Here is a 16,465-nt window from a genome sequence, read left to right as displayed (position 1 = left end):
GCAAAAGCCATTAGGGCAATCGGGAACATAAATGCCACTGATCGGCAGTGAGACAGAGGCGACTAGAAGCCACAGTCACTTCACAGGAAAGCTGTAGCCTTTGGTACCCTTGAGGGACTCGAGTAATGTTTAGCTGAGGGTAATCCAGATGTGTGTGGCATGCCCTCTGTGGCAGGCTGCAGCCGGGGAATGAGCAGCCAGCCCTACAGCAGGAAGGGCACTCCTTCCCTTTCAAAAGCATCTTAAATTAAGAGGGTCTAATTGGATGGTGGTTGTCGCCAGCACAGACGCTTAAGTGCTCCAGTTCATTCTGCAGTCCAGGGCACCCCCTGCAAACGTGCAGTCCCTGGGAGGGTAGCTCAGAGTCCTCAGGGGAAAAACCAGGCTGCCTCTTCTCTTGGCCTCCCTCCAGATTGCCAAACACACGGTGCCGGCTTTCTCCATAAACTCACTCATAACATCCCACATGGCAGCGCCACGACCAGCGGGAAGATTTGTTGAGTCAGCCAAATACCTAGATGCTGACCATGTTCTACACGCACAGATAAAATGCCCAGATTGAGTCAGCCTGACGTCTTCAGACAAGATTTGAAGATTATTCCAGACCTAGACTCACATCAGCCTCCTCCAGGTAAAACTTGCTAGACAGCCTGTGCTCCAGCCATCCCTTCAGATCTCCTATGCAAGGAGCTGTGCACAGCAAAAGCCTCAACACTAGGCAAAAGAAACCCTGCAGAGAAAGCAGCATTAGCAGACCAAGCCAGGCTGCAACTTCAGGTCACGCACGGCAAAGCAAATCTGGCAAGAAGCGTAGATGAGGACACCACAATGGGTCCTCACAGCAATCCCACAAGAGTGTGTTTCAGATTCGAAGGCTAAACTTTAGCCTACGTTTCTTTTAAGAGCCAAAGCAGTTGACTCGTCCGCAAGCCAAATCCCAAAGCGCTCTGGCACAACGCCCTCTTCTGAAAGGCACTGCCTTCTCATCCTCGCCTGTTCTGGCCAAGCACCGCCATGCTTCCCAGCACTGGCACTGCTCTACTGCCCTTAGGAGTGAGTAGAAGGCCCTCTTCCAAGAGCCCCGGCACCATTCCCCATTGCAAGTGCCTGCAGCCTTGCCTGGACCTCTTCCTAAGTCCACAGCTTCCCGACCTGTTACGGGGACACTGGCACCTCAGCGCAGGTTGTTGTGGGAGTCCTGAACCACTGCTGAAAGTGGTTTGTGTCTCTTTGATCTCGTCTTGTGGTGGAAGACCTGAGGCACAGCACAGATCAAACACATCAGCGCTCCATTCACGTCCCACTCCTAGTCCCGCCCCAGAGCCAGAGCCAGAGCCAGACCAAAACTCTCTCTCACTTGCTCTCAACGTAGAGGAAAACCTCTTGGCGACTTAGTTGACTTTTCAGAGAGCGGATGGGTACCTGAGTGGGGATGCGGAGACGACTCGTCCCCTCTCAGTGCCTCACGTTCCCACTGCCAGTCAATGCAGGGGAGGAGGAGTCAGTGCTCCTCAAGCGCTCCTGGAGCTCACAGAGTGCTGGGCTTTGCAGCCTGCCTGGCCAAAGCCTTCCTGTGCACCTGCGGAAAGCTGCTTGGCCTCCATCCACACCAACACTTAGAGGCAGCTGCAGGACAGGTGCCCTCTCCCCACTGCCCACGAGACCTCTGCCGCTGCCACCTTCTCCTGACACCAAGCAGAGTCTGCGCTGATGCAGGAAGCTCAGATGAACTAACAAGAGCAGGCTGATCTGTCGCCCGCTCCCTCCCTAGCCCTGCCGATTTCCATCATCAGCATCTTTGGGTCTCCACTGGTGTAGCCGTGACACACTGACAGTCACAGTCCTGCACAAAGTCCTTTTTCCTGCACAAAGCCCAGAGTTTTCTGCATTTGGGCACTAATCTGGCTGACAGGAGTCAAGAGGCACCACCAAAGCCTGCACACTTGCCCAGCTCCCTCCACGCGCCCTTTCAGTTCCCTCATAACACCATCATAACGTGACAGTGTTGAACAGAAGACCAGCCCAGAGTTTGCCCTCCCGTGGCTTCCCCAAGGCAAAGTCAGCTTGCGTAGAAGTGACTTTTAGATCAAGGACACACAGGCATCACGTATGTTCTCTGCAATTTATTGAGAATGGCAACATCCCGAGGAAGTAGGACATACCATGAACAGAAGAGGAAGGGAGGTGGGGACAGTACATCCAGTTCCATGTCACAGAGAGCCTAAGACTGAAGAGCATGCTTGAGAAAGAGCAGGCTAGAGCAAGGCCATGCATGCATCAGGTGTTGGCAGGTGTCACAGAGCCAGGACAGGTGGAAGTGGCAGGCACTACTCTAGAGCAAGCTCCTGGTTAGCGCACACCTGGGGCGGCCAGGTGAGTAAACCACAGGGCAGTTAATCCCTGTGGCCACCTGCAGAGAAGTTGCTCGCTCCTCAGCTCTGCCGAGGAAGGAGACCCACTTTCCCCACACCTGCCATGGCCCGTAAGGCTAGCGAATGGAAGAAGCAGGATGTACTACTACAGGCTGAAGCACCCCAGAGATATGGCCGTCTAGGAAGCGACATGAGGGAGAAGGAGCAAAGAGGAGTTTTATACACGTTTGCCACTAGGCAGCCAGAAATGTACAACACAGCAAGAAAGGCAGAGCGTTTCCCTCCTTTAAATCAGCTCTCCGTACTGGGTATCCGCAAGTGAGACTTTTCTTTGCTTGGACTTATTTCGTCACTGGGCTTGGGGCTAGCCAGCAGCTTGCCAGGACCGTCAAGGGGGCATGGCCTTGCCACGAGACTGCCTTTCTGGGAAGAAGCCAGGAAGACAAGCTGGTGCGTGGTGGGCCATGGGGGACACAGTTTGTTTCATGGCGGGATACCAGAGGTGGACTTAAGGAGGCTGTGCTGCTGCCAGGAGAAGATAGGAGATGCTTCTTTTGTTTTCTGAAGTGACTTCAGGGCTCAGAATCTTACTCCTGAAGATTTGACAGAGGTGGTTGTGACACATCTCCGTACAGAGGAGGATCCCCCACTGGAGCCAAAGTTGCCACCTCCTCCAGAGCTGCACATTCTTCCACTTCCAGAAGAGAAGCCACCACTGTACGTTCCTCCTCCTATTCCACTGCTGCCTACGATGCTTCCGCCTCCGTAGCCTCCTCCTATTCCACATACACCTCCTCCGATGCTGCCTCCTCCGATGCTGCCTCCTCCAAAGCCACCTCCTATGCCGCCTCCTCTGCCTCCAGAGATGGTGGTCCTGCCTACCACAGCTGGAAGAGAAGCACAGGTTACATGTTGTACAACAGCACAATAGGAATCCTAGGTGACACAGCTCACAACTACCTCGCGATTGAACGAAGGTGGATACTTACAGACATTCACATTGGACATGCCTCCGCTCAGCCTGCAAGGGGAAATAATAGAGGTCAATCACCAAGAAAGTGCAGGCTTCTTCAGCTAAGAATGCCACCTTTCTTCACTAGGTAGACTTTCTCTATTCTTTCTGAATTTCCCACAAGTTTTTCGACCCATTTAGCAACACTGAACTTCACATTTTTGTAACAGAGGTGGGCCAACCTTTATAGTGAGGGCAAAGAACCAGATCATGAGGGACGAGGAATAAACCCTCAGAATTATATGCCAAATTTTACTTGCAGAAAGATAGTATAATCACTTAAGGCTCCATCAAGAAAATGCAAAGAAAGAAGGGCACCTGCACTCCTCTCCCTCCAGTAGCTTCCTGTACATGGCAATCTCAACATCCAATGCAATCTTGATGTTGAGCAGCTCCTGGTATTCCTTCAACAAGCGAGCCAGCTCCTCCTTGTCTTTCTGCAGGGCAGATTCCAGCTCTTCCAATTTGATCCTGGCATCCTTGAGAGCCATCTCACCACGCTCCTCTGCCTCAGCAATAGCTGCCTGCAGCTGCTGGTTCTGCAAAAGAAGAAAGACAATTTCTCAGTTCCTTTCCACATCCCCTCCACTGGAGCAGTCCCCAAAGCACAACCAGGGTGGAAAAGCAGCAGGAACACCATCCTGGCCACCCACCTCATGCCAGTAGCCAACGAGGTGCTCATGAACCCTTACCTGCTTCTTCACATTCTCAATTTCGGTCCGCAGCCTCTGGACGTTCCTGGTCAGCTCTTGGATCTCTATCTTGGTGTTGCGGAGGCTGTCCCCATGCCTTCCAGCAGTGCTCTGCAGCTCCTCGTACTGACAGCACAGAGACAAAGCAGCCCTTGAGTGACACAAGCTCCAGAGAACTCAACAAGTTTCCTTGCTGCGCGGCCAGGAAGGCAGGGAGCAATAGCGAGCATCCGAGCTTCCTCAGCTGCTTCAGAACTCACCCGGCTCTGGTACCAAGCCTCAGCCTCAGCCCTGCTGTTCTGAGCAATCTGTTCGTACTGGCGTCTGACTTCCTCAATGATGCTGTCCAGATCCAGGTGCCGGCTGTTATCCATAGACACCACCACGGACAAGTCCCGGCTGATTGTCTGCATCTGAGAGAGCTCCTGCAACCAAGACGGGAATTAACCTGACCTTCTGAGGAGGTGAGAGGAGAGCAGCAGTTCCAGGGAGCCCAAGTGACTCTCCAGGCTACGTCCATGTGGGCACCTAGGCAAACCTCAGTGCCTCTACTCAGAACATGCCTCATTAGAACTCCAGCCATCCAAGGGGGAGGCAGAGCTCCTTACCTCCTCGTAGATGCACCTCAGGAAGTTGATTTCATCGGTCAGAGCTCCCACCTTTGCTTCCAACTCTACTTTAGTCATGTAGGCGCAGTCCACATCCTGAAGGGAAGGTCACACAGATAAAGAACCTTTGCCTCCAAGCCCAGAAGAGCTGCTGGCAGCCAATGCCTCCCGTTGGAAGCTGCCCTTCCTCGTGCTGCCTTCCTCCAGTGCCTTCCCAATCTGTCCCCCACTCCCCCCCCTACACACACACACACACACACACACACACACACACACACACACACACTCTCTCGTGGTGCCTCTGTGACTCACCTTCTTGAGCACCACAAACTCATTCTCAGCAGCAGTGCGCCTGTTAATTTCTTCTTCATACCTGTTGAAGGGGAAAAGATGAGCTGAGTCTGTTGGACTGCTCACCGGTCAGTCGGTCAAACCACCCACCCTAGAAACCTCGGTCCTTGTTCTCCAGTGCTCCAGAGCAGAGGGAAGGTGGTGCTGAAATCTCAGAGTTGGCTTAGCGCTCCTGCCCTGGTGGCTACTTCTTCCATCCCAGGCCACTGCACTTACTTGGTCTTGTAATCCTCAACGTATTGCCGCATGCTCTGCAGTTCCGACTCCAGCTGTCCCCTCTGTCCCACGAGAGACTCTAGCTTCCTCCTCAGGTTCTGGATGTAATTTTCGAAGAGGACATCGAGGTTCTTCCTTGGCCCAGTAGGCCCTTGCTGTTGCAGGAGCTCCCACTTGGTGGAGAGAACCTTGTTCTGTTGCTCCAGGAAGCGAACCTGAAAGCCCACAAAGGGGAGTTTAAGATATTCACCCTGGGATCCTGGGAGACGTGGCAGGGCTCAAGCACTGTGCTTATTTGGGCAGCCAACCGAATCATTTCTCAAATGCCCAACAGAATTGCGGCTGATTCAAATATTTATCCAAGGTCCTGAAGAGGGTAAATTTCACGAGCCTTCTTAAATTTCAAGTCATTCTGAATTTTTTACTTTGGGACATTTAGCAGTTGCCAATAGGAAAATAGCACCCCCAGCCTCTATTTCGTGGTTCGGTTTTTTCTTTCTTTTTTTTTTTTCAATATGGCTATTTCTTTGCAGTTCTGGAGTCAAGAAAACAATGAAATTTTTGTCTAACTGCACATGTATTCTCCTACAAGAGAATCTATATTTCTTTGGTTTCTCTTTGAAATGAAATTAATTCAGGACTGCTAGAAAGCTATTTAACACTTAAATTTTAAAGGATCAATTCCACGAGTAGAAAGTTTTATCGAAAAGGTAAGTACAGTAGCGAGACCTATGCAGGATAACTAAATATGCCATGATGACTTAACCCTGAATCACTAGAATTTCCACATATTAAGCTAAAGAGATGCCTGGGCAGGAGAAGCTTCAGAATGTCCTCCAGTTATTGCCTTTAATCTTCTATTAACGTGAAACCTTGTCCATTGTTCAGCAGTACTTAGTAAGATCTTAATAATAACCTCTTACTAAGGAATCCGTCTTGCTAACTTTAAGAAGTATCTGTTGATGAGAAAAAGAATTCCCTTTCCAGAGCACAGGAAAGTTGAAAGGGCCCACCTGCAGAAAAGCATGGTCCTAAATTCTCACCTTATCAATGAAGGAGGCAAACTGATTGTTAAGAGTCTTGATCTGTTCCTTCTCCTGGTTTTTCACTTGCTGGATCTGGGGGTCAATCTCGACATGGACTGGCCGAAGGAGGCTTGGGTCAACCTGCACCGGGTGAATGCCCCCAGGGAATCCAAGGCCACCAAAGCCACCCATTCCTCCACCACCCATTCCTCCACCAAAGCCACCCAATCCTCCACCAAAGCCACCACCAAAGCCAATTCTGCTTCCGTATCCTCCACCGCCATAACATCCACCCATGGCAATCCTTCCGCTGCTGCCTATGTTGTGGAGGCTCCTGCTGCTAAACCCTCCACTACGTCCACCACCTCCAAATCCCCTGGACGTGGAGTATGAACTGTAGCTGGTCCTGCTTCTGCTGCCACCTCCTCCAAAGCCACCACCGATGGCAGAGCAAGAGCTGTAGCCCCTTCTACTCCCGCCTCCAAAGCTTCTACAGACAGACTGCCGAGACATGGCTGTTTCTTCTAAGCAGAGCCAAAAACCAAAAAGAGAGGAAAGATCAACGGAGCTGAACAGCAAGGAGATAGGTGCAGAGAGAAGTGTGCACAGTCTTCTCTGACTCCACAGCTTCAGGTACTCCCTTTTATCTGCTTCAGGAGGCGGGCTGGGTGTGCATGGGCGTGAAGATGGAAACCAGTTTATTATATTCATCAGCATCGTGTTGTTGACAGATTTTCAATGTAGCTTTACCATATTTGGGCCTGCCTATAAGCACACCCTGTAATATAGAAGGGAATTAAAGAACAAGAACGTTGAAAGAGGTCTCAGTGACTAAGTGGACTCTTGTATCTTTATGACATCTTGGAAACCATCTTTTACAATAATACACTTCTCCGCAGCCCCTCAGTGGCTTCCCACTTTATTAAGGGTTCCCCCTAATTCCAGATCTCGATCTTTCTATCCAAAACTCCACTGAAATGAGAAATTTTGATGAAATCCCAACGTAATATGGCTTTCACAATTCCTTACACACACCCTGAATCTTCTCTTTGTGTGTAAAATTGCCTTTGGCACTTTAGAAAAGGTTTCCTAATCTTGAATGGGAATTCATGACAACAAAGTTTGAAGAAAATCAGCATATTCTTCTCCTAGAAAGGAATTACCACTCCTTGGAGTGTGTGTAGCGTCACTTTTGATGGGAGTGTCTTCTCCATTAAATTCCCTCCAGCTGTATCTCCCAGATTCTTTGCTAACTGGTTCCTGGGGACCTTGAACAACACTGGAGCAGAATGAACAAGGCGACATGAATGGTCATGGTCTTGCTCTGTGCTTTTGCGAAGGTGATGGGGAATGACTACCTGTAGAAGACTGAAAGGATTCTTCAGGCAGCTGCTATGGTGATGATAATGGCACAGACAGACAAGGATTGGAAAGACAGATGAATAATATGGGGCAGCGGGAGTTCTTATTGCTCAGATGAATGTTACTGACTGCGTATTTTCCTGATTCTTTCTAAAGATGAGACAACTAAAGAAAAAAAAATGTTAAGAAATGGAACTATATCAACTACTAAGGCTTATATACTTCCTTATTTTCAAATGCTGTGTTGCATAAGGGACAGATTATAGAACTCTATTCTGTAGGAAGTGTCTGACAAGAAAGAATGCCTTTTTTTGATTGTATGTATATGAACTTTTAAATAATTATTCATAAGGCACCAGCTTAGGGTCTAAATTACAGAATGATAGTGACATACAATGTTCTGAAAAAGCTAGATTATAGGCACCAGTTAGAGACAGAGCTCTATAAACTCTATTTAAAAGGCATTCTGCAGGTATCATCCAGTTGAATATTATTAGGCAAACATATCTTTAAGTTAAATGCATGAATTAAGCAGTAACATCCTTTACATTTCCTGCAGTATTTAGCAAGCCCTAAAAACCAATAAGTAACAGAGGAACTATACCTTACAGCCCTTCAAAAGATTTAAAGCAATAATAAACAGGTATGTGAGAACATTTCAAGAGAAATATCCACATATGAATAGATATGTTCATTTGTAATTTTCAAAATCTCCCATGAGACTCAGGTAACTAAGCGCTGCTTGAAAACATCACAGGGGATCAGTTTTTGGCAACAGATGCTTTAAAGTCTTGGAAAAACCTAGCCCAGAGAATCATTTGCAAAAGCCATTAGGGCAATCGGGAACATAAATGCCACTGATCGGCAGTGAGACAGAGGCGACTAGAAGCCACAGTCACTTCACAGGAAAGCTGTAGCCTTTGGTACCCTTGAGGGACTCGAGTAATGTTTAGCTGAGGGTAATCCAGATGTGTGTGGCATGCCCTCTGTGGCAGGCTGCAGCCGGGGAATGAGCAGCCAGCCCTACAGCAGGAAGGGCACTCCTTCCCTTTCAAAAGCATCTTAAATTAAGAGGGTCTAATTGGATGGTGGTTGTCGCCAGCACAGACGCTTAAGTGCTCCAGTTCATTCTGCAGTCCAGGGCACCCCCTGCAAACGTGCAGTCCCTGGGAGGGTAGCTCAGAGTCCTCAGGGGAAAAACCAGGCTGCCTCTTCTCTTGGCCTCCCTCCAGATTGCCAAACACACGGTGCCGGCTTTCTCCATAAACTCACTCATAACATCCCACATGGCAGCGCCACGACCAGCGGGAAGATTTGTTGAGTCAGCCAAATACCTAGATGCTGACCAACTCACTACACAGCCTGTGCTCCAGCCATCCCTTCAGATCTCCTATGCAAGGAGCTGTGCACAGCAAAAGCCTCAACACTAGGCAAAAGAAACCCTGCAGAGAAAGCAGCATTAGCAGACCAAGCCAGGCTGCAACTTCAGGTCACGCACGGCAAAGCAAATCTGGCAAGAAGCGTAGATGAGGACACCACAATGGGTCCTCACAGCAATCCCACAAGAGTGTGTTTCAGATTCGAAGGCTAAACTTTAGCCTACGTTTCTTTTAAGAGCCAAAGCAGTTGACTCGTCCGCAAGCCAAATCCCAAAGCGCTCTGGCACAACGCCCTCTTCTGAAAGGCACTGCCTTCTCATCCTCGCCTGTTCTGGCCAAGCACCGCCATGCTTCCCAGCACTGGCACTGCTCTACTGCCCTTAGGAGTGAGTAGAAGGCCCTCTTCCAAGAGCCCCGGCACCATTCCCCATTGCAAGTGCCTGCAGCCTTGCCTGGACCTCTTCCTAAGTCCACAGCTTCCCGACCTGTTACGGGGACACTGGCACCTCAGCGCAGGTTGTTGTGGGAGTCCTGAACCACTGCTGAAAGTGGTTTGTGTCTCTTTGATCTCGTCTTGTGGTGGAAGACCTGAGGCACAGCACAGATCAAACACATCAGCGCTCCACTCACGTCCCACTCCTAGTCCCGCCCCAGAGCCAGAGCCAGAGCCAGAGCCAGACCAAAACTCTCTCTCACTTGCTCTCAACGTAGAGGAAAACCTCTTGGCGACTTAGTTGACTTTTCAGAGAGCGGATGGGTACCTGAGTGGGGATGCGGAGACGACTCGTCCCCTCTCAGCGCCTCACGTTCCCACTGCCAGTCAATGCAGGGGAGGAGGAGTCAGTGCTCCTCAAGCGCTCCTGGAGCTCGCAGAGTGCTGGGCTTTGCAGCCTGCCTGGCCAAAGCCTTCCTGTGCACCTGCGGAAAGCTGCTTGGCCTCCATCCACACCAACACTTAGAGGCAGCTGCAGGACAGGTGCCCTCTCCCCACTGCCCACGAGACCTCTGCCGCTGCCACCTTCTCCTGACACCAAGCAGAGTCTGCGCTGATGCAGGAAGCTCAGATGAACTAACAAGAGCAGGCTGATCTGTCGCCCGCTCCCTCCCTAGCCCTGCCGATTTCCATCATCAGCATCTTTGGGTCTCCACTGGTGTAGCCGTGACACACTGACAGTCACAGTCCTGCACAAAGTCCTTTTTCCTGCACAAAGCCCAGAGTTTTCTGCATTTGGGCACTAATCTGGCTGACAGGAGTCAAGAGGCACCACCAAAGCCTGCACACTTGCCCAGCTCCCTCCACGCGCCCTTTCAGTTCCCTCATAACACCATCATAACGTGACAGTGTTGAACAGAAGACCAGCCCAGAGTTTGCCCTCCCGTGGCTTCCCCAAGGCAAAGTCAGCTTGCGTAGAAGTGACTTTTAGATCAAGGACACACAGGCATCACGTATGTTCTCTGCAATTTATTGAGAATGGCAACATCCCGAGGAAGTAGGACATACCATGAACAGAAGAGGAAGGGAGGTGGGGACAGTACATCCAGTTCCATGTCACAGAGAGCCTAAGACTGAAGAGCATGCTTGAGAAAGAGCAGGCTAGAGCAAGGCCATGCATGCATCAGGTGTTGGCAGGTGTCACAGAGCCAGGACAGGTGGAAGTGGCAGGCACTACTCTAGAGCAAGCTCCTGGTTAGCGCACACCTGGGGCGGCCAGGTGAGTAAACCACAGGGCAGTTAATCCCTGTGGCCACCTGCAGAGAAGTTGCTCGCTCCTCAGCTCTGCCGAGGAAGGAGACCCACTTTCCCCACACCTGCCATGGCCCGTAAGGCTAGCGAATGGAAGAAGCAGGATGTACTACTACAGGCTGAAGCACCCCAGAGATATGGCCGTCTAGGAAGCGACATGAGGGAGAAGGAGCAAAGAGGAGTTTTATACACGTTTGCCACTAGGCAGCCAGAAATGTACAACACAGCAAGAAAGGCAGAGCGTTTCCCTCCTTTAAATCAGCTCTCCGTACTGGGTATCCGCAAGTGAGACTTTTCTTTGCTTGGACTTATTTCGTCACTGGGCTTGGGGCTAGCCAGCAGCTTGCCAGGACCGTCAAGGGGGCATGGCCTTGCCACGAGACTGCCTTTCTGGGAAGAAGCCAGGAAGACAAGCTGGTGCGTGGTGGGCCATGGGGGACACAGTTTGTTTCATGGCGGGATACCAGAGGTGGACTTAAGGAGGCTGTGCTGCTGCCAGGAGAAGATAGGAGATGCTTCTTTTGTTTTCTGAAGTGACTTCAGGGCTCAGAATCTTACTCCTGAAGATTTGACAGAGGTGGTTGTGACACATCTCCGTACAGAGGAGGATCCCCCACTGGAGCCAAAGTTGCCACCTCCTCCAGAGCTGCACATTCTTCCACTTCCAGAAGAGAAGCCACCACTGTACGTTCCTCCTCCTATTCCACTGCTGCCTACGATGCTTCCGCCTCCGTAGCCTCCTCCTATTCCACATACACCTCCTCCGATGCTGCCTCCTCCGAAGCCACCTCCGATGCTGCTGCCTCCTCCGAAGCCTCCTCCTATGCCACTTCCACCTCCAAAGCTGCCTCCCATGCCACTTCCGCCTCCGAAGCCGCCTCCTCCGAAGCCACCTCCTATGCCGCCTCCTCTGCCTCCAGAGATGGTGGTCCTGCCTACCACAGCTGGAAGAGAAGCACAGGTTACATGTTGTACAACAGCACAATAGGAATCCTAGGTGACACAGCTCACAACTACCTCGCGATTGAACGAAGGTGGATACTTACAGACATTCACATTGGACATGCCATCTCCGCTCAGCCTGCAAGGGGAAATAATAGAGGTCAATCACCAAGAAAGTGCAGGCTTCTTCAGCTAAGAATGCCACCTTTCTTCACTAAGTAGACTTTCTCTATTCTTTCTGAATTTCCCACAAGTTTTTCGACCCATTTAGCAACACTGAACTTCACATTTTTGTAACAGAGGTGGGCCAACCTTTATAGTGAGGGCAAAGAACCAGATCATGAGGGACGAGGAATAAACCCTCAGAATTATATGCCAAATTTTACTTGCAGAAAGATAGTATAATCACTTAAGGCTCCATCAAGAAAATGCAAAGAAAGAAGGGCACCTGCACTCCTCTCCCTCCAGTAGCTTCCTGTACATGGCAATCTCAACATCCAATGCAATCTTGATGTTGAGCAGCTCCTGGTATTCCTTCAACAAGCGAGCCAGCTCCTCCTTGTCTTTCTGCAGGGCAGATTCCAGCTCTTCCAATTTGATCCTGGCATCCTTGAGAGCCATCTCACCACGCTCCTCTGCCTCAGCAATAGCTGCCTGCAGCTGCTGGTTCTGCAAAAGAAGAAAGACAGTTTCTCAGTTTCTCATTTTGTCAGCTGTGATCACCTATGAAAGCCCCAAGTGGAAGAACCAAGAAAAAATTTTTGAAGTAAACTGGATAATTCAAGAAGATTTTTCTGCCCCACACATCAGTATTTGTGGCTCAGCCTCATGCCAGTAACCAGTGAGGCACTAACAAGCTCCTCCTACCTGCTTCTTCACATTCTCAATTTCAGCCCGCAGCCTCTGGATGTTCCTGGTCAGCTCTTGGATCTCTATCTTGGTGTTGCGGAGGCTGTCCCCATGCCTTCCAGCAGTGCTCTGCAGCTGTTCATACTGGTGGCATCAAGACAAAGCACAACTTCAGTGAAATATTCCTAGTGCCTAGACAAGATTTGTCAACAGTTTCACTGCTCACATGCTACTAGCAGCACGTGTGACAGCAGTGGTCAGTATGATGTTGATGCCCAGGTCAATGGTTCAAAAAATGGTTCTGAGACTCAAATATTGCTTTTTGCTATATATTTGAACTCTGAGATAGATCTTAGCTACACCAATGTGGATCCTTTGGTTTCAGAAAAGTTATTTTGGGATGGCATTTTCCAGCTAAGGTAATTCTTTGGCCATCTTTATTGAGGATTAAACCTTGTACGAAGCAAAATCCTGGACTCCTTGAAAAGTCAGTCAGCTCTTTTCAAAGCAATACACTTACTTTTAAGACTTCCTTGCATGGATGCCTATACCACTAGCTTAGAAAGATTCCCTTTGAGATCTCTCATTTTATCCTAAAGCATCTGCAAACTCTAGCCATCAGCCAGGCTTCCTTGACTGCTTCAGAACTCACCTGGCTCTGGTACCAAGCCTCAGCCTCAGCCCTGCTGTTCTGAGCAATCTGTTCGTACTGGCGTCTGACTTCCTCAATGATGCTGTCCAGATCCAGGTGCCGGCTGTTATCCATAGACACCACCACGGACAAGTCCCGGCTGATTGTCTGCATCTGAGACAACTCCTGCAAAGCACCAAAATAAGAGCAGACAGAAATCAGCAATTACATAACACTGTACTGCTCCTCAAGTAAACCCACCCAGGACCCAAATCAGCCTCAAGATTCTCTTGAAGGAAAATATATCATCAGCATCTCAGTCATCTAAGTAGAAGAAAGAGCTCCTTACCTCCTCGTAGATGCACCTCAGGAAGTTGATTTCATCGGTCAGAGCTCCCACCTTTGCTTCCAGCTCTACTTTAGTCGTGTAGGCACAGTCCACATCCTAAAGGAAAGATCAGAGAATAGTTTCATCTCCTTTTGGAAATCCTTCAGGACAACAAAAACTGTGGTCTGTGCTGAGGGTAACAGCTATGGCATAGTGCCATTCAGCTGCACAAAGAAAAAGCGCTGCAGTGTTAGCTCGCCAGTCCTACAATCTCACGTGGACTTCCCTTTCAAAGGGAATCCCCTGGAAGCACAGATAAAGCCTGATATTCAGGAGCTAATTTTGTAGTGTGTGTGACTCACCTTCTTGAGCACCACAAACTCATTCTCCGCGCTTGTACGCCTGTTGATCTCTTCCTCATACCTGTGGAGAGTAAAAATACCAGCTGAGTTTCCTGAACTTTCCTACCTAAGGCCACATTAAACCCAAATGAAGAAAAAATATTTGGACTGAAAGAGTGATGTCCATAATTGCTATAAAATTGTGTGAAGAAAAATGACCTGCCAGATAAAGGCTGCTTGAGTTCCTTTCTGTGTTACTCTGACTTACTTGGTTTTGTAATCCTCAACATATTGCTGCATGCTCTGCAGTTCTGATTCCAGTTGTCCCCTCTGGGCCAAGATTGAGTCCAGCTGCCTCCTCAGGTTCTGGATGTAATTTTCGAAGAGGACATCGAGGTTCTTCCTTGGCCCAGTAGGCCCTTGCTGTTGCAGGAGCTCCCACTTGGTGGAGAGAACCTTGTTCTGTTGCTCCAGGAAGCGAACCTGAAACCCAACACATGGAGTATTCACCATCACACGCAGAACAGCAGCAGCAGCAGCAGCAGCAGCCAATTCAACACATTAAAAGGGTGCTGATTCTCCTTTGCACGATGACGTGAGAGCCAGTTAACATTCTGATAATGTTTTCTATTGTTGAGTTTAATTGCAAAATCAGGAAAAGGAGGGAATTTCTAGGACAAATTCAAGTCAAAGGAGCTTTTAAATGTGACACCAACTCCAAATACGTTTCCAAAGCGGACAGTGTAAAAATCTTAGATTTCTACTCCACTTAAATTTTTTAAAAGATTTAAACAAATAGAACAACATTATACTAGTGAATACTTAACATAAAGGAGGAAGGTATTTGGAAAGAGAATAAGACAGAAGTGCAAGTTTGTCCACAAAATCTGAAGGTATACAGAGGCATTTAACCTGCTTGCAAGAATAATTTATTAACTGAGTCTAGTGCAACAGTCTAGAATAAAGCCCTGAAGATATAGCTTTGATGTCATGTAGAAGAGTGATTCTCATCTTTTCCCTGGCAGTACTAAATAAAAAATTATTCTCAAGCTTCCTGACCTACTGATATTTAGCTGAAAAGGACAAAATTTCTGCAGCATATGAAAGTTCCTCTAAGTTTGGACCCTTAATTAGGCACAATAATCCCACCTTCTCACCTTGTCAATGAAAGAGGCAAACTGATTGTTAAGAGTCTTGATCTGTTCCTTCTCCTGGTTTTTCACTTGCTGGATCTGGGGGTCAATCTCGACACGGACTGGCTGAAGGAGGCTTGGGTCAACCTGCACTGGCTGGATTCCAGGGCCACTTCTGCCAGGGCCACCAAAACCTGGTCCACCAAAGCCAGAGCCACCAAAGCCAGAGCCACCAAAGCCAGGTCCACCAAAGCCAGAGCCACCAAAGCCAGAGCCACCAAAGCCACCCATTCCTCCACCAAAATCACCCATTCCTCCACCAAAGCCACCCAATCCTCCACCAAAGCCACCACCAAAGCCACCACCAAAGCCAATTCTGCTTCCGTATCCTCCACCGCCATAACATCCACCCATGGCAATCCTTCCGCTGCTGCCTATGTTGTGGAGGCTCCTGCTGCTAAACCCTCCACTACGTCCACCACCTCCAAATCCCCTGGACGTGGAGTATGAACTGTAGCTGGTCCTGCTTCTGCTGCCACCTCCTCCAAAGCCACCACCGATGGCAGAGCAAGAGCTGTAGCCCCTTCTACTCCCGCCTCCAAAGCTTCTACAGACAGACTGCCGAGACATGGCTGTTTCTTCTAAGCAGAGCCAAAAACCAAAAAGAGAAGATCAACGTAGTTGAGATACAGGTAGTGAGTAGAGAGAGAGTGGAAGTGAGTCCCTCTGACTCGAGGGCAGTAGATGCTCCCTTTTATCTGTTTCTGGAAGCAGGCAGGGTGTGCATGGGCGTGAAGGCGGAGACAGTTATTGTCTTCATCAGCATGGCGTGGTTTACAGATTTTCATCTTCAATTTGCCAAACATTGACCCTACCCAGAAACACACCCTGTAATGCAGAAGAGAATTTTTAAAAGATCCAACAGTATCTACCAAACGGTAGTCTTATATTTTTGTGGCATATTAACAGTCTGTCTATGATATATTGGTCTTTTTTTAACCTTTCATCCGTTGTGGTTTGTTTCCCTGCTTATGTTTATCATTATTTTGATCTTTCACTCCAAAGCCCCATGGCAGGCAAGCACTTCAGTTCATGCCAAATTGTAGCATGGCTTTCACAATTCCCAAAACACACCTATGCTACACCCTAAGTCTTCTTTTTACACGGAAAATTGCCTTTGGCTTTGAGAAGCGGTTTCTCAATCTAGAACCAGGGCTCAGCAAATTGCATTTTGATGAGGCTCTGCATCTTTTTGATAAATAAAACTTCACCAGAAAGATGTTTCACCTGTTCCCGTGGCAATGGTTGGTGCTTGGAATTTCTTTTACTGCTGAACCAAACTCTTTCTGGAAGAAAGAGTCCTGGAGCTTCCTGGAGTCTGGATGCTGAGATGTTCTCTGTACCAGCAGAGAAACGCCACAAACATCACATATTGCAAATTCCTTTAGGATTTTCTGAAGGCTTCAAGAAATAACTGACC

The 16,465-nt window shown here is 49.0% G+C and overlaps 2 protein-coding genes across 2 annotated transcripts; both read right to left on the bottom strand.

Annotated features, from left to right (window-relative positions):
- Positions 1–2,117: 2,117 nt before the first annotated feature.
- LOC138062601 (keratin, type II cytoskeletal 6A-like) lies at positions 2,118–6,814 on the bottom strand. Its single transcript, XM_068921426.1, has 9 exons — positions 6,295–6,814; positions 5,252–5,466; positions 4,997–5,057; positions 4,685–4,780; positions 4,337–4,501; positions 4,077–4,202; positions 3,703–3,923; positions 3,362–3,393; positions 2,118–3,259 (listed from the first exon to the last, which is right to left on the bottom strand). The coding sequence occupies exons 1-9, from the start codon at positions 6,787–6,789 to the stop codon at positions 2,952–2,954; spliced, it is 1,719 nt and encodes a 572-aa protein (XP_068777527.1). The 5' UTR covers positions 6,790–6,814; the 3' UTR covers positions 2,118–2,951.
- Positions 6,815–10,473: 3,659 nt separating this feature from the next.
- On the bottom strand, positions 10,474–15,698 carry LOC104152540 (keratin, type II cytoskeletal 3). The gene is made up of 9 exons (XM_068921425.1): positions 15,010–15,698; positions 14,121–14,335; positions 13,874–13,934; positions 13,533–13,628; positions 13,205–13,369; positions 12,571–12,696; positions 12,152–12,372; positions 11,808–11,842; positions 10,474–11,705 (listed from the first exon to the last, which is right to left on the bottom strand). The coding sequence occupies exons 1-9, from the start codon at positions 15,613–15,615 to the stop codon at positions 11,308–11,310; spliced, it is 1,923 nt and encodes a 640-aa protein (XP_068777526.1). The 5' UTR covers positions 15,616–15,698; the 3' UTR covers positions 10,474–11,307.
- Between the last annotated feature and the right edge of the window lie 767 nt (positions 15,699–16,465).

This window comes from Struthio camelus, chromosome 28 (genome assembly GCF_040807025.1).
Source record: "Struthio camelus isolate bStrCam1 chromosome 28, bStrCam1.hap1, whole genome shotgun sequence".
In the NCBI taxonomy this organism is placed as follows: Eukaryota; Metazoa; Chordata; class Aves; order Struthioniformes; family Struthionidae; genus Struthio; species Struthio camelus.
The sequence above is the reverse complement of the archived record's forward strand: the minus strand, read 5'-3'. Positions and strand labels throughout refer to the sequence as shown.

Bases quoted from the DNA above. Each gene is read 5' to 3' on its own strand.
- LOC138062601 (XM_068921426.1), bottom strand. From the start codon at position 6,789: ATGTCTCGGCAGTCTGTCTGTAGAAGCTTTGGAGGCGGGAGTAGAAGG. The intron at 4,203-4,336 runs GTGAGTTCTGAA...CTGTGCTGTCAG, and splicing joins AGGCTTGGTACCAGAGCCGG to TACGAGGAGCTGCAGAGCAC. The intron at 3,394-3,702 runs GTGCCCTTCTTT...TTCCCCTTGCAG, and splicing joins CTGGAGGGAGAGGAGTGCAG to GCTGAGCGGAGGCATGTCCA.
- LOC104152540 (XM_068921425.1), bottom strand. From the start codon at position 15,615: ATGTCTCGGCAGTCTGTCTGTAGAAGCTTTGGAGGCGGGAGTAGAAGG. The intron at 14,336-15,009 runs GTGAGAAGGTGG...GTTGGGTTTCAG, and splicing joins TTGCCTCTTTCATTGACAAG to GTTCGCTTCCTGGAGCAACA. The intron at 13,935-14,120 runs GTAAGTCAGAGT...TACTCTCCACAG, and splicing joins GTTGAGGATTACAAAACCAA to GTATGAGGAAGAGATCAACA.